General features: G+C 48.5%; 1 protein-coding gene and 1 non-coding gene across 6 annotated transcripts in view; both read right to left on the bottom strand.

Annotated features, from left to right (window-relative positions):
• Positions 1-16,598, bottom strand: part of Slc11a2 (solute carrier family 11 member 2) — a 36,210-nt gene extending 19,612 nt beyond the window's left edge. For 2 of the 5 annotated variants that reach the window (XM_059246863.1, XM_059246858.1), the window contains exons 1-4: positions 15,656-15,789; positions 4,269-4,340; positions 2,189-2,337; positions 1,651-1,776 (exon numbers count right to left, since the gene is read on the bottom strand). In XM_059246863.1, the coding sequence (XP_059102846.1) occupies positions 1,651-1,776; positions 2,189-2,337; positions 4,269-4,340; positions 15,656-15,707 (399 nt within the window). In that variant the 5' untranslated portion in view covers positions 15,708-15,789. Of the gene's footprint in view, positions 1-1,650; positions 1,777-2,188; positions 2,338-4,268; positions 4,341-14,006; positions 14,109-14,479; positions 14,608-15,655; positions 15,790-16,554 lie in introns of those variants that run through there. The other 3 variants (XM_059246861.1, XM_059246859.1, XM_059246862.1) reach the window with 3 other exon arrangements.
• Positions 16,599-19,874: 3,276 nt separating this feature from the next.
• Positions 19,875-19,947, bottom strand: Trnaa-agc (transfer RNA alanine (anticodon AGC)). The gene has a single exon. It is a non-coding gene; the product is annotated as a tRNA-Ala (tRNA).
• Positions 19,948-26,798: the final 6,851 nt, after the last annotated feature.

The following is a 26,798-nucleotide window of genomic DNA, read 5'->3' as shown; positions in this document are numbered from 1 at the left end:
TAGACAACTCAAGGGCCTTTGGCCTGGTTGTTTGGGAAACAGTTCAGTCAGGACAAAGCCAGGTCAGGGACACAGTTCCACGTTCTGCATCAGCTTCTACATATGACCCGCCAGGCAACTGGCATCTCTCTGATCCTCAGCTTCTCATCTAGTGTTTCTTCTAAGGAAATTATGTGGCTAAAACAAGATCAGTGGTGACACACACCTTTAATCCCAGCACTCGGGAGGCAGAGGCAGGTGGATCTCTGTGAGTTTGAGGCCAGCCTGGTCTACAGAGTGAGTTTCAGGACAGCCAGGGCTACATAGAGAAACCCTGTCTTGAAAAACAAAACAAACCAGAAGAGACCACACACAAGGACTGTTCATGCAAGTGTCACTGCCCATGGAGACTGTGCATGCTGGGATGATGAGGGAGGTGTGGCGGTCTGAATGAGAATGGCCATGGGCTCCTAAGTTTAGGAGGATCAGAAAGTGTGGTCTTGTTGGAGGTGTGTCAGGGACCTCCTGCCATTCCCAGTGTCCTCTCTGCTTCCTGTCAGGGGATCGAGATGTGCTCTCAGCTGTTCCTGCTGCCCACACCTTTGCTCTACCATCATGGATTTTTAAACCCTCTAAAACTGTAAGCCCAATGAAAAGTCGTTGTTTTGTTTTGTAAGCGGTCTTGACACCGTGTTTTGTCACAGCACTAGAAAAGTAACTAAGACAGGAGGTTAGAGACGCCGGGCCCCAGACTCCCCTGTCATGCAATCAAAAGTTTTCAGAGAACATTTCACCAGCAGCCTGTTTATCAGAAGCCATACTAATAACCTAGCCAACTGATATCTACTTTACACTTGCTCTTAGCCGAAAGGCCAAGAAGCGATTGGATGAATAACACACGTGGTGAAAACTACATGATAACCAAGAACCACTTTTTACTAAAGTCCATCACTTCAAGAAAAACTGCCCAACCAGAAGTGACTGGCCACCCAGCATCGTAAGCAATCACAACAGGAGCTCACAAGAGCACCGGCTGCCAACCCAGAAGTACAGCACACACACAGCTAACTGTATATGATTAGGAGTTAACATCACATCTTACATTTGCTTTTATTTCTCTGAGAACAGCTCCACCGTGAACTGTGTGCGTGCAGAGGATGGGGTACATTTAACCTTTATGCGGTAGATCTTCATATATCCTGGGATAGTAAATTATAAAATAGATTATTATCTCAGCCGGGCATGATGGTGTACACCTTTAATTCTGGCACTTGGAAAACAGAGGACAGCCTAGTCTACATAGTAAGTTCCAGGACAGCAATAGATTATTATCTGTATATACTTTATTCATTTATGACATGCCTAACGTTTAAATTTTCAGTATTCTCAGCCATGCACTTCATCTGTGGCTTTCACAAGTTGCTGCTAACATAGAAAGACCTACATGTAGGCAGACACGCACTGTTCAAACCTATGTTGTTCAAGGTCTGCCTTCAGGTGGAGCCCGAGTCTACTCCACAAGAGCAGGAAAAGGCTGTCAGTGTAATGAGTGCTCAGAAGGACGGGGATAGCATGCCACGGCCCTCCAGTCTATCCTCAGCCACAACAATGACAGCAACAACAACAATAATGAAAACTTGTCACTCAGCTGGGGTAGAACTGGGTGCTCACCTTAAATCCAGCCACTGCTCCAGACTGCAAATCCGATTCGATGTTCCCTGGATCCAGGTAGGCAATGCTCATAAGAAAGCCAGGTCCCGTGAACGCCCAGAGTTTACGAAAGCTAAAACAGGAGTACTGAACACAGAGAGGAAAGCAGCCTGAGCGTCACCTCTTCTAATGAATGTCTCCACTGTTTTGTCACACGTCAAGGAGTATCACCAGCTGCTCGGGATCAGCTCATCTACATTTTACCAACAAGATGGCCGCTTCTCTCAGTGACAGCCCTTCCTTCACCTGCTCTCCATCACCAACTCGGTCTAAACTAAAGTAACACAGCACCTTTGTGCTCACCCACTGCCCACACTGGAACCACATTTGAAAAAGGACAACACACAAAACCCATACTTCCAAAAGTTAAAAAATGCTCATAGGCACCTTTCCACAGAGGCTTATTCGTCCTGATGATGGCGAGAGGTGGTGGCTGGAGAGCTTTCCCTCACAGGCTTTCCCCAGGACACAGGGTCCCCTACAAGGAACCATCACTAACCTCCTCCTCAGGAATGGGGATCTTCTCATCAAAGTAGGTGGTGAAGGGATCCTCTGAGTCCCCAGTGGACTGTGGGAGGGAGGAGTTACTGTAGGCAGGGTTGATGGTACTAAGACTGGCAGAGTCTCCATGGTCTCCAGAAGCGCCATCTGTGTTAACATAATGAAGTCCACTAATGAGCAATCAAAGCTCTCCCCTTGGTGGAGAATTAGCCCTTGTCCGGTACATGCTCCCTCATCATTGAGCAACAGCTTTAGACCCAAAATTAATTTATCTTACACCTGCACACACAAGAGACCAGCCTGGCTTTATCCTAAACAGTTTATTTAATCTACATTCTAAAATAAATGTACATATGTGTGCACATAAATACTTATTTAGAGACAGGTCTCATGTAGCCCAGGCTGGTTTGTGCCAGGATGACTCTGAACTTGATCCTTTGGCATCCACTTCCCCAGTGCTGGGATACAGTCACATGCTACCATACCTGGCTTTTTGTAGTGCTGAGGACTGGACCCAGGGCTTCATGCATGCTAGGCAAGCTCTCTATAACTGAGTTACATCCGCAGCCCAATAAATTAAATATTTTTACAGGGTAATATATGCACAAGCTGACTGTGGTACAATCCTGAAACCCTAACTCTTGGAAACTAAGGAGAGAAGATTGAGGTTTCCAGGTCAGCCTGGGCTACACAGCCAGACTCTATCTCAAAGGACAGAAAAAGCAGCTCAAAAGCCTCCAATCGCTCTCTCCATCTTGAATCAGTTTAACCTAATGTTTTATGCTGATCCCTGGCCCCTACTCATCCCCATAACTCCTCTCAGACCCATGTCCTGCCTCCTCCCAATCCCGTGTCCTCTCTGGACCAGCTTCGACACTGATCATCGTAGTTATCTCATTCTACATCTCTACACCCACTTGATTTACTTTATGTGCTTTGGTGTGAGGGTGTCACATACTCTGGAACTGTGAAGGTGTGAGCTGCCATGTGGGTGCTGGAAACTGAACCTGGGTCCTCTGGTAGAGCAGCCAGTGCTCTTAACCTCTGAGCCATCTCTCTAGTACCCCCCCCCAACTTGATAATTTTTAGAATCACTTCATTTTTCTTTACGAACACTGACATGTTTTAAAGGCTAAATCAAAAGGATCACAAGTTTGGGTCAGCCTGGGCTACAATTTAACAAGACTTTGCCTTAAAACAAACAATTCATATCTACGACTCAACATTGATAAACTAGCCCCACTAGTAACTCAGGATCCTAATCTAAAAGAACGTCCCATCATCCAGCAGGACTCGCTCTAAGAATCATTCCTGGGTCCCACAGCTCTATCAGCCTCACACAGTGAGTGACACTAGAGCAAACAGTCAAGCAGGAAGCAGGAGTCCTGACTAAGGCCTCACGCAGGACTGAAGGGCTGGTGGTCACGGGTGCCCTTGTGACAGCATGGCTCACAGCAGCCTGAGGGCAGCGTTTCCCTGAAGTCTGCATTTTACAGTTAATCTTGAAAGCCGGGGGAAGGCCTGGCAGAAGAGGGCTAGTCCACCAGAAGCATACAAAGTCCACTGAGCTGCAGACATCACATGGCTAGGGTGAACCACAAAACGCTCTTCTCTTTCCCATAAATCCCTACAACCAACTAAACAAATCAGATTTTTCTAATTTCTAAAGAGCTCTGATTTTTCTTTCTAGGGAGCTGGTCCCCACCACCTTCACTAAGTAGAAAGGTGTGGGCAATCGAGAGCGGAGACTCACACTCAGACAGGACCCCGTGCGTCTGCTGCATACACATCTGTAACACTGGCAGATGCAGTGAGCACACTGGAGGTCACTGCCCGGTCTGGGAATGACGCTGTCCTTGCAAGCATCACTGCTCTAGAAACCAAACTAGCTAGTCACAACGCAGCTGGCGATTAGAAATAAGACAGGAGGCAGAATTCTATGATCATAAATTCATTTCATTCACAGCCTGTCACCAGAAGAGACTGCTGGTTGTACTTCGTAGGACAGATAAGAGGGGCAGCCTGCCACTGACTAAAGCCCAAGCCCATGTAGACAAAGACATGAAGCTGTAAGGTACCATCTGGCGTCTTTTCTTCAGGATCCAACACCATGGTAGATACCTGAGTGTCTGTGTTCTTAGAATAGGATTCTGTAAGAGAAAAGAAAGGTGAAGAATTAGCAAGAGCAGAACTAACACTTCGTCACTGTATGGCTGAACCCTGGTATGAAAGGAACCATCTCTTTACTCAATTAGCTAACCCAGAAATAATTACAGCTTTCAGAACAGGATTAAGAGGCATTAACAAAAACAATAAAAGGTGAGGCCAGGAAGACAGCGGCGAGACTGGGAGCTAGCCAGCCTCAAGGAGCCTGCGTGTGTGCACCCGCCTCAGTGCTGGGGTCCAGACAGCACCAGAAACATGCGTGGCTCCAAACTCATGTGGTCCCTGTGTATGCACAGCAGATGAACCAGCCAACAAATCTGTTTGGTTTTGGTTGTTGTTTTGAATTTTTGAGACAGGGTTTTTCTGTGTAGCCCTGGCTGTCTTGGAATTCACTTTGTAGACAGGCTGGCCTCGAACTCACAGAGATCCGCCTGCCTCTGCTGAGATTAAAGATGTGCACCAGCACACCCAGCTCCCATCAAATCTGTTTTCATATGCACTAACAGGCTGCCAATCAACAAATCTTTGCCTCAATATCAACCCAATATTAGCCCAAAATACCTCACTATTAAGCCAAATATCTAACACCAGAATAATCTCCTTCAAAATTCACAATTTTTAAAGAACAGAAAGGTTTATAGTAACAAAATTTGGAAGACGGGGGAAGGATAGGGAAATCAAGATCATCATCTATATAACGACAAAAATGAGCAGAAAATAAAGGAAAGGAATCTAGAACTCTCTGGCCTATCCAACAAATTAAACTCATGACTCAGTTTTCTGGAAGGGTAAGGAAGGTGCCTTTCAAGTGGAGGGCCACTATTCCCCAGAAGGAAAACTAAAGGAAGTTCCAGTCTTGCTCTGAAAATTGGGAGAAGCTAGTCGCGGCAGTAGCCTGCCCTGGGGCTGCGGGAATGCTGAGGCACAGCAAGACTGGGCCCCATCCGGGAAGCAGTGCTTCTCTGGGTACCAGTGGCATATTGAGGCGCAGCTGGGGACTGGGGGAGCATTACTGAGCTGACATGGTAGTCTGTCCACAGTACACTGGCGACTTGGCCTCACTACAAAGACTGAACTTTTTTTTAAACATTTATTTTATTTTTTTCTGGGGTTGGGCATGGGTGCCACATAACTCACAGGAGTTGGCTCCCTTCTTCCACTATGTGGGGTCCTGGATCGAACTCGGGTCTTTAGGCTTGGCCACAGGTGTCTTTACTTTCCAAGAGCCAACTCACAGCCCTAAAAAGGCTGAACTTTTCAATTTTGGATCTACGTTCTATGTAATTGTTATCTCAGTCGATTCCAAATATACAGCGAGAGGAAGTTTCCACTGACACCTCCTCTCACAAACCCCCAAAGTGCTTGACCCTGCTGGAAGGGGTGGAGTCTCCTTCCCTGCTGAAGCAACTTTTCTCCTCTTATCCAGTAACCACTCCTGTCTGAACAGCCTTATTTTTTGGATATTCTTTATGAACCAACATATTCTACCTTATTGAATGAATTCCATCATCTAGACCCAAAAGGGGGCTCTGGGTTTCACCTGTCTTCTGGGTATAAGCACACCATCACTCGTTAATTTAAGACGCACCATCTTTCCCTCAACAGTCAGCAGGGTCAAGCACTTTCCTGCAACAGACAACTAGCCCCATCTCTCTGGTCAGCCCATAGACCCCATTAGCACTCATCAATCCAGCCTCCTCCAGCGTCTGAGGGCACTCATGCATCTGACCACTCCCCTGGGCTCTGATCACAGTGTGGCTTGGTGGCCTTTAACTTTGTCTATGTGAATAAGACAAGACACCTAGTTATCCTACCCACAAGAAAGAATTAAGAAACTACAAATCACATCAGGCACTGAGCTCTCACGAGAAAAGGAACTTGGACCACGAGGAACCAGCAAACTTCACACAGTGCCTCAGTAAGCTTTGAGTCACGTGTTATGAGGAGTCCTTCCGTTTTCTCTGTTCAGTTCTGAGAACTGTCACCCAGACTGACTAAATCAGATTGCTTCCGTAATGAGGGCTGATATCCTGTTTAAGAATACTCAGTGCATGGAATATACTTGAAAGAGATTTTTAATATTTAAAACAGGTTTTAAAAAGTTATATTTAAAAAGGAAAGTAAGCCGGGCAGTGGTGGTGCATGCCTTTAACCTCAGCACTCGGGAGGCAGAGCCAGGTGGATCTCTGTGAGTTCGAGGCCAGCCTGGGCTACAGAGTCAGTTCCAGGAAAGGCACCAAAACTACACAGAGAAACCCTGTCTCAAAAAACAAAAAAAAAAAAAAAAGAAAGAAAGAAAAAGGAAAGTGGGCCAGTGAGATGGCTCACTGGGTAAAGGTTCTTGCTGCCAAGCCCGATGACCTGAGTTCAATCCCCCAGAATCCACATGGTGAAAGATCAACTCTCCACCCCTACAAGCTGTCCTCTGACCTCCCCACACTCAATGTGCCAACCACACACACACAGGGTTTTACACTGAAGCTGTGTTGACCTGGAACTTGAGACATTGATTACACCTCAGCTTCCCAACTCAGCAGGGTTAAAGTTCTGAAGTTACTAGCAGCATTCTAAGACAGAAAGCCAACAAAACACAGGCACCTGGTCTTTTCTGGAGTCTTAGGTACACACTACTGAACAGAGAAGAGATTCACAGTACAGTCTTCCCATCACAAGCTCCGCGGTTCACAAGGCCTGCAGGATGCACTAGGGCAGAGAGGGAGGGGCACTTGGTGCCCCGTGGAGAGGAACAGTGGCTTTGCCCTCCAGGACCATTTCAACCCCAGTCAGTCATCTCACTGTATCAAGGGAAGATGCAGCCTTAGAACACAGGCAGGGGCTGGAGAGATGGCTCAGTGGTTAATAGACCAGCTGTTCTTCCAAAGGACCTGGGTTCAATTCCCAGCTCCCACATGGTAACTCATAACTCTGTAACTCCAGTTCCAGGGGATCCAACATCCTCATACATACAGGCAAATAAACAATGCACATAAAGAACTAATAAAATATGTTAGCCAGGCGGTGATGGCGCACGCCTTTAATCCCAGCACTGAGGCAGAGGCAGGTTGGTCACTGAGTTCAAGGTCAGCCTGGTCTACAGAGTGAGTTCCAGGACAGCCAGGGCTACACAGAGAAACCCTGTCTCAAAAAGAAAAAAAGAAAAGCAAAGGCAGCTGGTTGAGGGCTGGTGAGGGGCCTCAGCTGGTGAAGGTGATTGCCCCAAGGCCACCTGAATTCCATTCTTAGGAGCCACATGGTAGACAGTGGAAAAACAGAACTGACTCCTGCAAGTTTCCATACTCTCCTCTCTCTCTCTCCTCTCTCTCCTCTCTCTCTCTCTCTCTTTCTCTCTTTCTCTCTTTCTCTCTCCCCTCTCTCTTTCCCTCTCTCCTCTTTCTCTCTCTGTCTCCCTCTCTTCTCTCTCTCCTCCTCCCGCTCTCTCTCCTCTCCTCTCCCCCCCCCTCTCTCACACACAAATAAATAAATAAATAAATAAAATGCTTAAGAAGAGAATTTAGGGAAAGAAAGAAAAGGCAGTTGGGGGCCAGGTTTGGTGGTTCACACCTATAGTCCTAGTACTTGGAAAGTGGAGGCAGGAAAATCATGAGTTCAAAACCAGCCTCAGCTACACAGCAAATTCCAGGCCAGAAAGAGCAGAAGGGAGGGAGAGGCAGGCATAGGAAAGCAAGAAGCAGGCCAGGGGGTTGGGGATTTAGCTCAGTGGTAGAGCGCTTGCCTAGCAAGCGCAAGGCCCTGGGTTCGGTCCGCAGCTCTGACAAAAAAAAAAAAAAAAGAAGCAGGCCAGATGGCCAGATGGAGGTGAGTGCTGAGCTCACATCTTGTTTGGCAACAAAACCGCCTCACCAGGTACTGTATTGTTGTTGTACGTAGTAGTAGTAGTAGTAGTAGTAGTAGTAGGTAGCGAGGCTCCAACCCAGGTGCCCCAGTGACATACAGCGCCAGGCCCCACTTAATTTTCTCAAATGTAAAGCTTCCGTAGTCTATCAGAGCCTTTCAGTCCCGCTCACTGGGGACATTCTGCCAAACAATCCGACAGGAGTCTGAGTGGGTAATCGGCTCTGCGCTGTCTACCGGGCAGGCACGACAGACAGCCTAAAACTCAACTTACTCCTCCTTTGTCTTAGTGTCCACACAGTGGTTCAAATGGTGAAACGCTGATTTACGAGGAACAGACGGCCCTTTCCAGAGAGCCAGTTCCTGATTCCAGCGAGTACCCCTCAGCACCCACTGCTTAGCACTGGTTTGTCTTCTGAGGAGGTGAGAACATCTACTCCCTGGTATACTCCCTACAATTCTTCTGCTTCTTTAATAAGAAAATTCAATTACCTTAAAAATCACACACGGGGGGCTGGAGAGATGGCTCAGCGGTTAAGAGCACTGACTGCTCTTCCAGAGGTCCTGAGTTCAATTCCCAGCACCCACATGGTGGCTCACAACCATCTGTAATAAGATCTGGCACCCTCTTCTGTATACATAATAAATAAATAAATCTTTTAAAAAAAAAATCACACACGATCAGGAGCATTCAGCATTCAGGAGGCAGAGGCAGGAGGACAACCAGGTTTAATGCCACCTGATCGACCCAGCAAGTTCCAGCTCCGCTAGGGCCACATAGCAATATCCCAGCTTAAAATAAAAGGGCTGGAGAGATAGCTCAACACTGCTGCTCTTCCAGAGGACCCAGGTTCAATTCCCAGAACCCAGATGGCAGCTCACAACTGTCTGTAACTCCAAGTCCAGGGGACCCAACACCGTCACACAGACATACATGCAGAAAAAACACCAATTAACTTAAAAATAAATCATTAAAAAAATAAACAAAATAAAGTATGAAACACTAAATACATGTACAACTCTAACAAACCATTTTTTCCTTATGTTGAAAAAAGGCTTGAGTTTAAAACAGTGGTTTCTTGTATTTGTCCCTAAAAGGAGGTAAAGGCATTCATAGCCATCTCATTAATTTTAAGGTATAGAGAAGAAAGTTTTATTATCTACCCCCCATACTCGGGAGAGAAGGGAGGGTTGTTTGTATATAGTCTAAATCTTCCCACCTCCCAAGTCACAATGTACAAAATATGAAGTAATACAAACCCAGAAATGGCATGCAAGTGTTTAAAAACCTTCTTGTACATTTACTTATTTGTGTGTGTGTGTGTGATGGTAGTGCACATGTGTGGAGGTCAGTTCTATTTCTACCTTGAGGGCTCTGAAGATCAAACAGACTGGCACTGATCAAGATGCCTCCCTGGCTTTCAAACACGCAGAAGAGAACAACGGCCTATAACCACAGCGTTCGGAGGCTGAGGCAGGTGAGTCACAAGTTCAAGGTCAACCTGAAGCTGCTTAGTAAGATTCTATCTCAGAAAGGTGAGTAGGACCAACAAATGAGAACATAAAGATTCCAAATCTTGCCGGGTGGTGGTGAGCACACCTTTAGTCTCAGCACTCGGGAGGCAGAAGCAGGTGGATCTCTGTGAGTTCGAGGCCAGCCAGGGCTACACAAAGAAACCCTGTCTTGAAAAAATAAATAAACAAAAAATGACCTTAAAACTACAATCCACCCTCTGGACCTGGGTTCTACATAATGCCTTTAATTGCACACAACACACCCCACTCATAAGGTACAAACAGTGCTCCTATTACACAAAGTCACTATACCTGAATCAGGGCCGGCTCTGTCTCTGACACAATGGTCATTGAGACACTAGCTGAGACAGTACTTTGCTAACTTCGAATGCCACAGTAATCATCTCTCCTCCTACTTGTCTTACCCAAGAACTACAATCTCAACTCAACACCCAGCATGCCGCCTTTCACCTGAGTTTGACTTTTCAGTTCTCTTTGAGATTTACAGAAAAACCTACTGAGGGGGCAGCCTCACATAGCCTTTAATCCCAGCACTCAGGGAGGCAGAGGCAGGCTGGTGAGTTCCAGGTCAGTGTGGCTAACATAGGGAGTGCCAGACAGCCAGGACTACATAGAGAGACTCTGCCTCAAACCAGCAAAGGCAAGAAACCCCAGCATGTGACTGACGCCTGCTTGTAACTCCAGCTTTCAAATGCTAAAGCAAGAAGCTAAGAGTTCCAAGCCGTCTAAGACAGCCAGATCCTGTCTGGAAACACACACACACACACACACACACACACACACACACACACACACACTCACAGAAGGGAGGGATGGAGAGGAGGGAGGAGAGGAGAGGAGAGAAAGATCTGGGGAGTGGAACACAGCTGATAACGAAACTGCCTGCTTGGGTGTCAGCGAAGATAAGAACAGGGAAAATGTGGCCCAGCTGTCAAGTACTGATCTGTTAGACAAAAGTATTATTTGTCATCCATGACTAAGAAACAAGGGCCTGAGGCTGAAGAGATGGCTTGAGGGTTAAGAGCACTCATTGCTCTTCCAGAAAAACTGAGTTCAATTCCTAGCACCTACGTCAGATGGCTCGCACTGTCTGTAACTGCGACTCCTGGAGACCTGACACCTCTCACGTGCACCCCCACAGACACAGGCACAATCACATGGCAAATAATTAAAAATAATTAGAAATAATAAAACAAATCTTTAAAGAAAAAAAGAAAGGACAGTGGTAGGGCAGGCCAGGCACACACTCATGGGGGGTGAGGTGGGCAGGCCGGGCACACAATCATGGGGGGTGAGGTGGGCAGGCCGGGCACACAATCATGGGGGAGGGCAGGCCAGGCACACACTCATGGGGGGGTGGGCACACACTCATGGGGGTGGGCAGGCCAGGCACACACTCATGGGGGGGAGGGCACACACTCATGGGGGGGTGGGCACACACTCATGGGGGTGGGCAGGCCGGGCACACACTCATGGGGGGGTGAGCACACACTCATGGGGGGGTGAGCACACACTCATGGGGGGGTGAGCACACACTCATGGGGGTGGGCAGGCCGGGCACACACTCATGGGGGAGGGCAGGCCAGGCACACACTCATGGGGGGGAGGGCAGGCCAGGCACACACTCATGGGGGGAGGGCAGGCCGGGCACACACTCATGGGGGGGGAGGGCAGGCCGGGAACACAATCATGGGGGAGGGCAGACCAGGCACACACTCATGGGGGGGTGGACACACACTCATGGGGGTGGGCAGGCCGGGCACACACTCATGGGGGGTGGGCACACACTCATGGGGTGGGGCAGGCCAGGCACACACTCATGGGGTGGGGCAGGCCGAGTACACACTCATAGGGAGGGCAAGCCGGGCACACACTCATGGGGGGAACAGGCCAGGCACACACTCATGGGGGGTGGGGTGGGCAGGCCGGGCACACACTCATGGGGGAGGGCAGGCCGGGCACACACTCATGGTGGGTGGGGTGGGCAGGCCGGGCACACACTCATGGGGGGTGAAGGGGACAGGCCGGGCACACAAGCATGAGAATTATTCCTTTTCTCTGCTCACAGAGTTCACCTTCCTGATTGCTGACTAGACCACACACAGTTTAGTCTGCCCTCCTCTACCTTGGCCTTTGTTCTTCCAACTCTGACAGGGTAAGCTTCCTGTAAACTTCCTTCTAACCACAGCTTTACAGCAGTGTTTCCCGTGGTGAGGGGACAATCTGGTCACCTGGCCTGACACCTCCATCCTGTGAACAACTTCAAAGGCCCTCTCTTAGGGAAGAAAAAGGAAGAAATCTATCAAAAGCATATCATCTACCTCCTCCCATCACCCAAAAACACTTTGTCCAAGTCTTTTTTTTTCCCCCACTTACTTATATAGTTTTCCTCCAGAAAATCTGAAGGATTTTTTTTGTTAGAGCACATCTAGCCCATTTACCTAACAGGCATCACCTTCAACATTGACCTTCTGTTCTTAGAAGAAAAATCATGTGTCAAGTCAGACAAACATGTAAGAGATTCCTCAGCCTTGGACGCTTCCTTCTGCTCTTTGGAACCTGATAAAATTTTAATAATTAACTTGTAGCCTTCTCTCATTACATATGAATTTGAACACATGACAACCTAAAGAAGTATTGAGCTGTTTTAATACAGATAAGCAAGTAAACTTAGGTCACCTGCACTGCCTCCAATGGGTTGTTTCTTTTTGGTTTTTTTTTTTTTTTCCAGACAGGGTTTCTCTGTGTAGTTTTGGTGCCTGTCCCGGATCTTGCTCTGCAGACGAGGCTGGCCTTGAACTCACAGAGATCCACCTGCCTCTGCCTCCCGAGTGCTGGGATTAAAGGCGTGCACCACCACCGCCGGGGCATGCTTTGTAAGCTGTGCTTTTCCATAAACAGTTTCTCGTTTAGTGATGGGCTCCCAACAATGTTGCTAAGCGACTGAGAAAGACTTCTTTTGAACTCCTGGGGTCTCCCAACCACACCAACAGGAATTAAGAGGGATTTAAGGCTCATACAAAGATGTACTGGCACAGCAGAAAATGATGGCCTCTGACTGACAAGGCGGCACCGAACCAGGCTCTGGGCTGCAAAGTCAAACAGGAAAAATGATCCTCCTTTGTGAATACAGTTTTCACTGAGTCACTACTGAACCAAAGCTGCCCACCAGCTCTGCCGAGTAACAGAGCGGAATCTGGGAGTCACATCCAGCTTCCCTATTCCTCCACAACGGGTGCTGCCAGGATGCTCAGGAATTCCCCTTCTGAGTCCCACAGGCCTTCCGGAAACACGAGAAACCATGTGTGCAGCAGTCACCGCCTTTAGGTGCGTGTCCAAAATAAACTCTTAATCCAAGCAAGACTGTGAATGAAGATTGTAGCAAAAAACACCGGCGAAATCTCAAGGTTACATTTACCAGCACAGCTACTGCAGAAACTAGCCTAAAACGTTATTTTCCAACCTCATTTAATAAACCAAGCAGAAGCCAAGCCTGAGTGGTAGATGCTTGTGACTGATCTCGGCACAGAGGCAGAGGATGGCTGGAGGCCGACCTGGACTACGTATCAAGTTCCAGAGCAGTTAGACACATATAGCAAGATCTAGTCTCAGAGAGAAAAGACAAGGATTAAGAAGAAGCTCTCTGCACAGCGCCTGTCTTCGCCTGTAATCACTGCGCCTTCAGACTAATAATATGGCTGGAAAGCACTGGCCTGGGGAATCTTTGGCAACAGCCCAAAGGATTCCGAGCAAAGACTCCTGAGAAGGTCAAAGCCTTGGGTAACAGCAGGTGCGAGCAGGCAGTAATAAAAACACCTGGTGGCAGGGGACTGGCCTCAGCGCTTTTCGTGTATTAACTAATTTAACACCAACGACCCAGAAGATCCCGCCATCAACCCCACCCTAAGTGTGTGGAACACAAGAACGCCTAAGCAGCCTGAACGAAACATTAACACAGCCAAGAACTGATGGAGATGCCACGGCGGACAGCCTCCCGTGGCTCCCCCACGGCTCACACAGAAGCTCCCAGAGGCCCCTCGGCCCTGGCCAGCTCTCCCTCCATATGTTTGCTCTTGATGCCTTAAATCACATCGTCGTAAAGCAAAGGACGACGGAGGGTCTCCATAGGACGCAGAGGAAAGCCAGCCTCTGTCCTGAGGATGCCCTTCCAATAGTCTGACGTACCCACGACGTCCTGGACCAGAGACCCGACACGGACAAAGAATCCAAAGGAGACACATAAAGTGAGTTTTGAAAAGTACCGGGCCTAGGAAGCCGCTGAGAAGGGGCGCGTCCATCGCGTGCAGGGTGTCCCTGAAAGAGGCCTGGAAGGCGCGAGGACCCCGGCTGCACTCAAGCCCGCGGCCTTCGGGCCGACAGCGCTGCCCCGGCGGCGGCCGCGGGGCTGACAGGGCGCTGAGCTGTGGGAGGCCGCGCGCGGGCACGCGGACCCCGGGGCTCCCGGAGGAGACTGCGTCACGGGCCTCCCCCTCCGCGTCGCGCCCGGTCTGCGCACCCCCGCCCCGGGACGCGTCGGGTCGGGCCGGCCCCGGGGAGAGGCGGTGGTCTGGCGTCCCAGGTCGCGGGGCAAGGCCGAGGCCCGTCTCCGCCAGCGCCTGTGCCGACGCCGGAGCCCTCCGCGTCCCCTCGGGGTCCGGGGCTCCCGCCCGCTAGCCCGCCCGCTCGCACACAGCGGAACGCTGTGACCCCTGACCCCGCCAGCACCTCGGCTTACCGGCTCGCCCACCACCTGACACGCCGCGCCGGTGCCTCCATATCCCAGAAGCCAGCACCTAGCGGGTCAACCTCCTGCCCTCCCGCGATTGGTTGGCAGGGCGGGAGCCCCACTTCCTGATTGGCTGGACTCCTGCAGCGGCCGGACTGCGTGGCGGGCGGACTGGGAGCGGAGGCTCCGCCCACCCATGCTGGATCTGGGGGCGGGGTCCGCTGGGGGTGGAGCCTAGCAGGGGCGGGGTCGAGCCGGAGGCGTGGCCCGGCTCCAGCCCTGAAGTTCAAACTTAGCATGTTCCTCGGGTTGGCGACTCCCAGCCCGGGAATGCTACGGACCTGTAAATTTTTGTCATAGTTCCCGCCATCTCTTTCTAGGTAACGACAAGCCTGTTTCCTCCTAAGAGATGATGACCTCAAGATACAGCTACAACCGATAATAAGGCACCACGGCAGTCCCTTTTCTTCTGGCTTCTCCGGCCAAGAACACCCCACGTCTGGGAGGAACCGCGGAACCTAGACCAGCGGAGCCAGTTCGGCCGCATCAGTCGCCCTCCTTCCAAGCCTCTCAGGGAGCTTTTCTCCATCCCACCTAGCTGCATCTTCTCCCGAAACTCTGTCCTGCCTGCCCCAAAGCAGTCCCGCTCGATCCCCAGCCTCACACCTCAGCGTCCTTCTCAGAGAGAATAAATGGCCTGACAAGTCCCCCAACTCCCCACGAAGTTCTAAGAGCTACCAACACCTTTTTTTTTTCCCCCTCCCGATTTCCCCTACTGGCTACAGCAGTAGAGATGACAGCGCTGTTTCCTTCATGTAGAAACTGCCGGGAGAAATATAAGAACGGAGATGGGAAGAAAGCACAAACACACACACACACACACACACACACACACACACACACACACAAAGAAATTAAAAAAATATGGTAACAACAAAAGCAAACTCGGGACAAGAGGGAAAAGCCAGACTTCCACACCCTGGCAAGAGCTGCTGCTTTCCATACAGAGTGGTCTCCTGAAAGAAGAGAAAACGCACACGTTAGTTCTGGACCAGTGCCCTCTAGCCCAGCACCTCCTCTGGGACCCTCCGTTGCCTCTAGAAAAAGAAAAGGGTCGGGGCTGTTTGTGTCAGCTTCCAGGTGTACTCGGCTGGCCCGCGTCCCTGCCACTGGCTGCCCACTTACTTAGCTCACAGTTGGGAGCAGCTGCTGCTGCACTCGGTTGCCTCTTCCCCATGGTGCAGAACTGGTTTGGCTAACCCCGGAGCCGCGCAGCCTCTATATATGCGGACTAGTGCGCCTCCCTTGGTTAGAAAAGAGACTTGAGGTAGGTCAAGACTGAGGAAAAACTTCAAACCGCACCCTCCAAAGCATAATCAAATTTCATCTTTGACCGGCCATGAAAGGGAAGCATTGTATTTCTGCCACTCCTAGTTATTAATAATATTAATTGAGTTCAAGTTTTCTTCTGAGATTTCATTTCTGTGCCATTCCGAAGGGCAGGACCTGGAGGCAATGGGTGCTGGTGGCTGAAATGGGTGGGTGGAGGGAACTGCTTTCCTCTGGCCGCCACTCCCTCCCCTGGGAGTCAAGCTGGTTCGGGGACTAGGACTCTGCCCCTCTGAGACGGGAGGTAAAACCAATTAACCCAAAGCCTGACAGTCCGCATGTATTTTCCACATAGTACGTGCGATACTGATGCAATTATGAGGCGTCTCAAAGTGTCAGTGGAAATGCCGCCTGGTCTATTTCTCTGGATCTGAAGGAGCCGAGGGCATGAGCTGGTCAATCAGTGATCAGGAGGCAGACAACAAAGTGAGGCAGATCAGAACTTAGTACCCGATGGAAAAGAAAAAAGGCCTGAGACAGCAAAACAGAAATCTAGGGCAAGAATTTCTCGGTGTGGAATGGGGGAAATTTGCCTCCTGGAAACAACTGAGATTATCTAAGAATAAATGGAAAGAAACGCAGTTGGCTCAAATTACCAAGCAAGGCTGCACGGTGAAGCATGGCAATGCTAGGAACCAGGGATTTTCTGAGTAGCACCCGGATGAAAGCCCCGGTGCTAGGCTCGCTCAACCTACCTTAAGATATGATCTGCTCCCAATCCTACTTGCTATCAGACCGTTCCCCAAGGCAAAGTGGCCTCTGCAGATTAAGCCGGGGACAAGTTGTCCTCCTCATAAATGGAAGTACCCATCCATGAAATAAAATCTGGCAGAGAAAAGATTTGAATTTATGATTTCTGAAAGGAGAAGCGAGGCCAAGGACACAGCTGAATGGTAGAATGCTCCCCACCATGTGTGGGGCTCTGGGTCCCATCGATTTACACACACACACACACACACACACACGTATACTCACCACATACACAGACACACACACACACACACACACACACACACATATACTCACCACATACACAGACACACACACACACACTCACCACATACACATACATACAGGCACACACATGCACATTCACCACATACACACACACACACACGTATACTCACCACACACACACACACACACACACACACACACACACACACACACGCTCACCACATACACATACATACAGGCACACACATGCACATTCACCATACACACACACACACACACACACACACACACACACACACGTACACTCACCACATACACAGACACACACACACACACACATGCACGAAAATAAAAAACATGCCGGTCATGGTGATGTGCACCTTTAATCCCAGAAGAGGTAGAGACGGATAGACCTCTGAATTTGAGCTAGCCTGGTCTACAGAGCACAGCCAGGGCTACACAGAGAAACCTTTCTGTCTTGGAAAAAACAAACAACCAAACCAAAACAAAACAAAAAAGTCATGAAAGCAGTAATGGGTTTTATGGAACAATCTTCAGGCTTTTCTGCCAACATACTAACTGAACTCTTTTCTATATACACTGTTTCACACTTGACAAACACCCATCAATCCTCACAAAACCGTGAGGCAGGAACTATTATCTTCAGTTGGAAGATTAATCAGTAATTTATGAGGGTTAAGTAATTTGCCTAAAAGACACTTAGTTAGCCAGCAAAGCTAGATTTCAAACATAACTCCATTAGATCTGGCAGCCCGCGCTCAATACTACTCTCTTCCATTGAAGTCTAGCTCAAAGACATCATCAATGCATAGATGGCAGCAGCTATGGGTAGCATTTGTTAATATGGCTCCCCCCATCCCCCAAGAGTCAGGGTTTCTGTCAGCCCTGGCTGTCCTGGAACCTGCTCTGTAGACCAGGCTGGCCTTGAGATCATAGAGATCCGCCTGCCTCTGCCTCTTGAGTGCTGGGATTAAAGGCGTGCGCTGTCACCAAAACCGCTGCCGCCTGCCACTACCACCACCCTGGCCATGCCCAGCTCTTAATATGGATTTTTTAAAAAAGGTTTTATTTTAATCATTTGTATAATGTGTAAAAATCCCTAAAGATTTCTATTTATTATGTGTATACACGTGTGTCTGTGTGTGCATGAGTCTGGGTACAGTGCCTGCAGAGGAGTCCTGACTCCTTGGAATTGCTCACTGTGGGTGCTGGACACTGAGCCTGGGTCCTCTGGAAGAGCAGTCTCTCCAGCCCAGTGTGAACCTTATTGCATGTACCTTTTATTTAAGGGGTCCTTTCTAAGTTTTCCATTCACACACTCCAAGTGGTTTTTTTTTTCATGCTTTTATTTTCTCTACGACTTCCTAAAATTAGCTACTATAGCCATTGACCATCTTTACCCGGAAAATTACTCTTCAGGGTTCCTCAAAATACCCATGGGGCCAAAGAGATAATAGCTCAGCAGGAAGTGTTTGCAGTGAAAGATGGATGACCTGAGTTTGAGCCTAGAACTCATATAAAGGCGGAAACAGAGAACAAACTCCCCAGTATTGTCTCTGACCTCCACACATGCACACTATACACCCCAATACAATAGTAATATATACATTTAAAAAGCAACCCTAAGCTGGGTGGTGGTGGTGGTGGTGGTAACGAAGGCGCATGCCTTCGAACGCCTTTAATCCCAGCACTGGGGAGGCAGAGCAAGGCAGATCTCCGTGAGTTCAAGGTCAACCTGGTCTACAGAGCGAGATTCAGGACAGGCACCAAAATTACACAGAGAAACGCCCCCCCCCAAGAAAAAATCAACTCTAAGCCGGGCGGTGGTGGCACATACCTTTTTTTTTTTTTTTTTTTTTGATTTTTCGAGACAGGGTTTCTCTGTGTAGCTTTGTGCCTTTCCTGGATCTCGCTCTGTAGACCAGAACTCACAAAGATCCACTTGCCTCCCTGCGGCACACACCTTTAATCCCAGCACTTGGGAGGCAGAGGCAGGTGGATGTCTGTGAGTTGGAGACCAACCTAGTCTACAGAGTGAGATCCAGGACAGCCAGGGCTACACAGAGAAACCCTGTTTCTAAACAGAACAAACAAACAAAAGCAGCTCTGTGATTGTCCTCTGACTTCTCTAGGCGGCCGCTGGGCTGGCAACATTAATTACTCTTAAATGCCATTTACTACCTGAGCATGGGGAGCAGAGGAGGCCAGGTGAATGTACAGCGAGAGTGAATGTGTACTCTTGACAAGGACCCCAATGCCTCAAACCCATGGGAATTGGCAAAGCTCCCTCGGGTCCCTGTGGGAATGTTGACTGAACGTACAGAAAGCTGGAGGCTTACAGGCAGAGACTGCTCCCCTGCAGAAACCTCCCACCTAGCCAGTTAACCTCGCCTTTCCTCCTCTGCTTAGGTAATAAATAACTAAGCTGAGGTTCTGGGCTGCTGCACAGCTGGTGGTCTGTCAGAGCTGCCCACTCAATCCAGCTGTGTCTGTGTGTCTGTTCTTTAGTCCCTTGTGGCACCTGTCAGGTTTCCAGGACCAAGCCATGCAGGACTTCTAAGCACTTCTCGTTCTGCCTAACAAATTAACTCATTTTATAAACATTTCCTGAGAACCTACTATGCTCCCAGCACAGGAGGGAAGCTACACACACACATTAAGTGATAATAGAAGCTCAGGCCATCATTGATTATTGTTTTTGCGCTTTTTCTTCCAATAAATTGAGTTTTCAATAGAGAAGATTGAGCTACATGAGGTGTCACACACCTTTGATCTCAGCCCTTGGGAGGCAGAGGCAGGCAGATCTCGGGGAGTTCCTGGCTAGCCTGGGCTACGTAGTGAGACTCTGGTGGGGGGAAGGGGGTGTCTTATCTTTGTATAGCTGGAGCTAGCAAAGACCATGTATACAGGGAGTGTCCTATGAATGTTTTATAGATAGATAGATGGATGTTTTCTAACATGTAAAACATGTTATAACTGTTAGGCAATAAGGAATGATAGTATATTGTAGCATGAATCTTTTTTTTTTTTTTTTTTTTTTGGAGCTGAGGCTCGAACCCAGGGCCTTGTGCTTGCTAGGCAAGCGCTCTACCACTGAGCTAAATCCCCAACCCCTGTAGCATGAATCTTAAAGAGTCTTATTAATAAAATCAAACCTGAGGCCAGTTATTGGGGTGAATTCTGGAAGATCAGAGAAGCAGAACAAGCCACAGCCACCTCACCTTGCCAATTCCTCAGTTGATCCTGTTTCCTCAGACTGGAAGCTTCTGAGTCCTCATCCAGAATGAATCTCAGCTGAACTGCTGCTCGAAAGCCTAAAAGCTTAACCAGCTCTAGTTCCTGGTCCTCGTGCCTTAAATACCTTTCTGCCCTCACTTCCTGGGATTAAAGGCTCACTTTCTGGGATTAAAGGCATGTGTCACCATGCCTGGCTGTTTCCAATGTGGCCTTGAACTCACAGAGATCCAGAGGGATTTCTACCTCTGGAATGCTAGGATTAAAGGCGTGAGTGCCACCATTTTCTAGCCTCTGTATCTGGTGGCTGTTCCGTTCTCTGACCCCAGATAAGTTTATTAGGGTGCACAATATTTTGGGGAACACAATACCACCACAGTACATTCCTACTTATGTACTTATTTCCAAAGTTAGGGTTTGTTTTGTTTTCTTTTCTTTTGTTTTCTTTTGTTTTGTTTTTCGAGACAGGGTTTCTCTGTGTAGCTTTGCGCCTGTCCTGGAACTGACTTGGTAGCCCAGGCTGGCCTCGAACTCACAGAGATCCGCCTGGCTCTGCCTCCCGAGTGCTGGGATTAAAGGCGTGCGCCACCACCGCCCGGCCAAAGTTAGGTTTTTAATCTATGCCAAAAATATTCCTATGAAAAATGCCAACACGCAGAGAGAGCTCTGACTCCCTTTGAGAACGAAGAACATTTTAGGAAAGGGATGAAACAAGTTCTCCTGTAGCCCAGGCTGACCCTGAACTTGCCATGTGGTCCAAATTGGCCTTGTGACCCTCCTTCCTCGGCCTACTGTGTGCTGGATTTAGGGCATAAGCCACAATTCGGGCTATAGGACTTTTTTGTTGTTGTTTTTTCAGACAGGGTCCGGAAATCATTGTGTAGAAACTCACTTTATAGATCAGGCTGGCCTCCAGCTCACGGAGATCCACCTACTGACCTCTGCCTTCTGAGTGCTGGGATTGAAGCTGTGTGCCAGCACACACGGCTGTGACGGACTTACTATTCCAGCGCTGCTGGCAGATGGCCTCCGGGTGTCTGGTCCCACCCCATTCCTCACAGCCTGCCTCCAGTGGGAATGGTCCTACACGGTTCAGCTGCTCCTGCCCAGTCTTGCTTCCTTCCATTCCCTCATTCCCAATCCCGAGTTTTCTTCCTAATAAGCTTCCTGTGGGCACAGTCTTGGGGTTGGCTCCCTCTGACTTCTTCCAGTGACTCAAGGTCAGTGTTAGCTGGAACAGTGACCTGCACTCACTCTTCATCTGCTTCTCCACCCTTTGTGACACTCTGGAAATCACTCTCTGAAGTGAGATCGCTGAGTCCATCTACAGGAGAACCCTGACTTTTGCCATATGTGCATCCAAGATGGCTAAGTGTTCCTCTTCTACTTATGCCTCTGACTGCCACCATCCTGTGCCTCTGGCTGTCCCCCTCTCCCTGGCTGCCACCATCCTGTGCCTCTGGCTGTCCCCCTCTCCCTGGCTGCCACCATCCTGTGCCTCTGGCTGTCCCCCTCTCCCTGGCTGTCCCCTCTCCCTATTTCTTTGCTACTTCTTGTCTGCTCCTCACATGGAGGCATTCTTTAGGCTCTTCTGATTTCCAGTGTCTACACCAGCCCTAGAGACCTTCCAGGCAAAGGATGAAGCTGTAGAAAGAACAACATCTTAAGGTAAGACTGAGCTGAATTCCAAGTCCTTCTGTTTCTTACATGTGTTTCTTTGCTTTCTATGAGATAGGTTCTCATGTAGCCAAGGCTGGTCTTGAACTCCTGACATAGCTGAGGCTGGCCTTGAACTCATGATCCTCCAACCTTCCCGTCCCAAGTGCTAGAGTGGCATGCTTATGCCACCATGGCTAGTTTGTTTCGTTTCTCCATCTGTAGGGAGTGGATACCTCATGGGGATGTTTTTAGTTTTCAGATACTCCAGTGTGGTTTCTATGCTGGAACATTCTTGCTCTGGCCAGGGTTCACTGGGATAAGTCCTTACTCTTAGAGTCTCATGTCTCTTAGATATTCCTACCTCAGAGCATCCTTCCATGACCCCAGCACCTGCAGAAAACTGTCCTAGAACACGGCACTGTGTCCTGCCTGCCCCCCAACATTTGCCATGGATCAATTCTGCAATTATCAGCACTCCTCTCTCCACACCAGCCCTTTGCTCTGCCTACTGCTGCATCCTTGGGGAAGATGCTGAGGCTCCCTTCCTAACCTCCTTCACATCTGTGGTGATGGCTCCAGAATGCCACGCTGTGGCTTCTTTCCAGGAGATGCAATAGCCCATTTGCAATCCTTTTCTTCCCAGACCTCCAGCTGCCGTCCACACTAACACATCCCAGATGATCCACTGCGCACACACCAGCCGGTTCTTAGCATTTCCCTGGGTCTCCTATCTCTAAGTCTCAAGCCTGTAAGTTCTCACAGGGTCCTCTTCCTCCTTCATATCAAATAATGCCAGCCACTAATACTCTGTCCTAACAAGACCAGTTTTCTTTTCCATTTCCATCATTCCCTTCTTGCTAAGCCTTCACTGCTTGTCTTAGAGTTTCTATTGCTGTGATGAACACCATGCCCAAACAAACTTGGAGAGAAAAGGGTTTATTTCAGCTCATAACTCTCAGATCACACTCTAACACTAAGGGAAGTCAGGGCAGGAACTTGAAGCAGGAGCTGATGCAGAGGCCATGGAGAAGTGTTATTTACTGACTTGTTCCTCTCGGCTTGTTCAATGGCCCTTCTCCATCAATCATTAATCCAGAAAATGCCTTACAGACTGGCCTACAGGCAATCTAATGGAGGCATTTTGTCAATTGAGATTTCTCTTCCCAGATAACTCTAACTTGTGTCAAGTTGACAAAAGCGAACCAGGACACTGCTCTTAATGACTGAAATGTCTCTTTGATCAACTTATCTCCCTTACCCATTTAGAAAGGTTTAGTGGTTCCCAAATAGCTTACTGAGAAAGAAGAGATGTGAGCTCACAGTGAACGCCTGTTTCCTGAAAATGTGTGTGCATTGGGGTGGGGGTGGAGGTGTTACACTTTTTTTTTTTTTTTGACAAGGTCTCACTATTCAGCTCAGGCTGTCTTCAAATTTGCAGTCCTCCTGCCTCAGACTCCTAAGTGCCGGAATTATGGGCATGCACCACCATGCCATCTCCAGATTCCCCACCACGCCATCTCAGATTCCCCACTACATAGCACCAGCCTTCTCTCCCATATCCACCATGCAAATCTTCGTCCAAGTGGAGTTCCACACTTCCTGTTTTCTAAACACATCTGGCTCTCCTCAGGCTGAGCCCCTGCTGTTATCTCTAATTTTTTTTCCCTACTATATTGTATCATGAAGATTATTATTGTACAGAACTTGGGCAGCAGAAGCAGGTGGATCTCTGTGAGTTCAAAGCCAGCCTAGTTTAGATAGCAAGTTCCAGGACAGCCAGAGCTACACAGAGAAACCCTGTCTCAAAAAACAATAAAATAAAAAAAAATTGTTATTGTACATTACATGCTATCCATTGTACCTCACAATATGCTTAGCATATCAATTGTACTCAACAGTTATGACATCAAATTTTAGCTTGTACCGAAATAAAATATTTATTTTATTAATTATTTTACTCCTTAAAAATTATGCATTTATTATGTGTATGTGAATGTAGATGCATATTGCCACAGCACATGTGTGTAGGTCACAGGAGAACTCCTGGGAGTCAGTTCTCTCCTTCCACCATGGGATCCAGGGATCAAACGAAGGTCCTCAGACTTGTACAGCAGGCACCCTGACCTGCTGAGCCATCTCCAGGGCCCAGGAATGCATTAATGCATTATTTGTTGTGATATTAATTGTATGAGTCCTAGGGTACAGCTCACTGACAGACAGCTTGCCTAGCATTCAAAAAGCTCGGAGCAGGTTTTCTGCAACTACCAAAAAACAAAACCAACAAAAAAGAGAAACAGAGTAAAGTAGAAAATATAATGTAATCATAATATTGGAAAGTGAGGCAGGAGGATGACAACTTGGAGAACAGTCTGACTCTGTAACTAACTAACTAAATACACACTACATAAAAAGACAACATCAAAAAATGCCTCAAGTAAGGAAGGTTTGTTCTGTAGAGGCTCACTATGGGTGTACATAAACCGAGTAGATTAAAAATACCTTTCTTATTGTGAGGATCCGTCAGAAAGGTGGGAACATCACTGTAATACACATGCAGTATGCGAGGCATTGTTCTGATCAGCGACTTACGTGCTCTTTGCTGAGGGAAAGCAGATCTGAGAACAGTCTGAAGGTGCCGCCTGTTTTCTGCCACCCCCACAAAGCCGCCCTAAGCACAGCAAGATCCTGCCTGCAGTGACGCACTCTTCTACTAAGAGGGGAAATAAACATCTGACAAACCCAGACAATTAAGACACCACAGGCTGTGCTGTGCTTGGTGATGCTGGGCAGTGCAGTGCAGTGCTGTATGGTGCAGTATGGTGCTGTGCAGTGTGGTACTGTGCAGTGTGGTGCTGTGCAGCGCGGTGCAGTGCTGTATGGTGCAGTGTGGTGCTGTGCAGTGTGGTGCTGTATGGTGCAGTGCGGTGCTGTGCAGCGCAGTGCAGTGCTGTATGGTGCAGTGCTATGCAGTGCAGTGCTGTGTGGTACTGTGCTTGGTTCAGTGTAGTGTGTGTTGTGTGGTACTGTGCTTGGTGCAATGCAGTGCAGTGTTGTGTGGTGCAGTGTGGTGCTGTATGGTGCAGTGCTGTGCTGTGCTGTGCTTGGTGCAGTGCAGTGCAGTACAGTGTTGTATGGTTCACTGTAGTGCTTTGCTGTGCGGTGCAGTGTTGTGTGGTACAGTGTGGTGCTGGCTGTATGGTGCTGTGTGGTGCTGTGTGGTGCAGTGTGGTGCTGTGTGGTGCAGTGCGGTGCTGTGTGGTGCAGTGCGGTGCAGTGTAGTACGGTTCAGTGCAATGTTTGTGGCATGGTGCAGTGCTGTATGGTGCAGTGTGATGCTATGCCGTGCGGTGCTGTGTGGTACTGTGCTTGGTGCAGTGTAGTACAGTGTTATGTGGTTCAGTGTAGTGCTGTGCTGTGCAGTGGTGTGCTGTGTGATGCTGTGCTGATTTTTGAGGTGTAGTCTCACTGTTCAGTACAGGTTGGTCTGGAACTCTAGATCCTCCTGCCTCAGCCTTTGGGTCATGGGCATGTGCACTCACCCCTGGCCTCAGGCCTCAGACTCAGAATCAAGAGAAGCACATTAGAGTTCTTGCTTTGTCGTTTATTAGCTGTATGATGTTGAATAAAGTGCTTGATTTCTGTTGTTGTTGTTTTGTTTTTGTTTTCTGAGACAGGGTTTCTCTATGTAACAGCTCTGGCTGTCTTGGAACTTGTTCTGTAGACCAGGCTGGTCTTGAACTCACAGAGATCCTCTTGAAGGTTTGCACCATCACCACCCGTCTTAAAGTGCTTGACTTCTATAAACTTTAGTTTAATGAATAAAAAATATATATGCTAGGTGTGATTCTGCACACTTGTAATCCCAAGACTTGGGAGACTGAAGCAGAAGGATCCTAAGGTCAGGGTTAACCTGAGCTACATAATGAGTTCTAGGCTCTCTCTCTCTCTCTCTCTCTCAAAACAAAAACAAAAACAAAAACAAAAACAAAACAAAACAAAAACAAAACAAAAAACGCCTTTAATCCCAGCACTCAGGAGACAGAGCCAGGCCGATCTCTGTGAGTTCGAGGCCAGCATGGGCTACAGAGTGAGTTCCAGGAAAGGCACAAAGCTACACAGAGAAACCTTGTCTCAAAAAAACAAAACAAAACAAAACAAACAAACAGACAGACAAAAAAAAAAAACCCTGGCTCTATCCCAGCACTTGGGAGGTGGAAGCAGGAATACCAGAAGTTCGAGGTCATCCTCAGCTACACAGCGAGTTTGAGCCATGGGCTATAAGAGAATCTGCCGAAAACAAACAAGCAAAACCCCAGGACCCACGCCCTGTCATCCATAACCTTGTTAAAATCAAGTTCCGTGTAGATAAGATTGTGGGACACTGCAGCTGTCTAGTAAACGAGGAAGGACCAGTGTCTGTAAATCACACGACAGAATACGTAAGGCCTGAGTCTGGGTTTTAAAGGTGGATTCTGTTGTGGAGTAGAACATCTGTAAAGATGTGCATCTGTTTCACCTTGCCTGCCTAAGGCACCTGATTGGTCTAGTAAAAAGCTGAATGGCCAATAGCAAGGCAGAGAGAAAAGGGGAGGCAGCCAGCTGGGGGCATCCTGCCAGACACAGAGGAAGCAGGAAAGCAGGATAGACAGTGCGTAGATATGTAGATGAGGTAAATGAGCCTCGGGGCAGCAAATAGATTAAATGAAATGGGTTCATTTAAATTAAAAAAGGCAGCCAGAAAGGAGCCTAAGCTAAGGCTAAACATTCATAATTAATCCTAAGTCTCAGTGTCATGATTTGGGGGCTGGTGACCAAAAAAAGCCTGCTACAATGGAGCTGGCCGGCTTCTCCTGCCTCCATCGCCTTCCTGCTTATCTCTGATTTGGTTGTCCCCAGTAGAAACCCGGTTTGGACTGGTTGTGCTGGGAAGGAACTGAGTCATTCACTGGATTGGGAAACTGGAGAGCATAGTGAGCTCAGAGCAGGGCTTCTCTAGGGCCCAGACAGGTCCCTAAGCCACTCTCCACCTGCCTGACTGGTGGCCTTCCTCTCTGCTTCAGAACCAGTA

This window comes from Peromyscus eremicus, chromosome 20 (genome assembly GCF_949786415.1).
Source record: "Peromyscus eremicus chromosome 20, PerEre_H2_v1, whole genome shotgun sequence".
Classification (NCBI taxonomy): Eukaryota; Metazoa; Chordata; class Mammalia; order Rodentia; family Cricetidae; genus Peromyscus; species Peromyscus eremicus.
The sequence above is the reverse complement of the archived record's forward strand: the minus strand, read 5'-3'. Positions and strand labels throughout refer to the sequence as shown.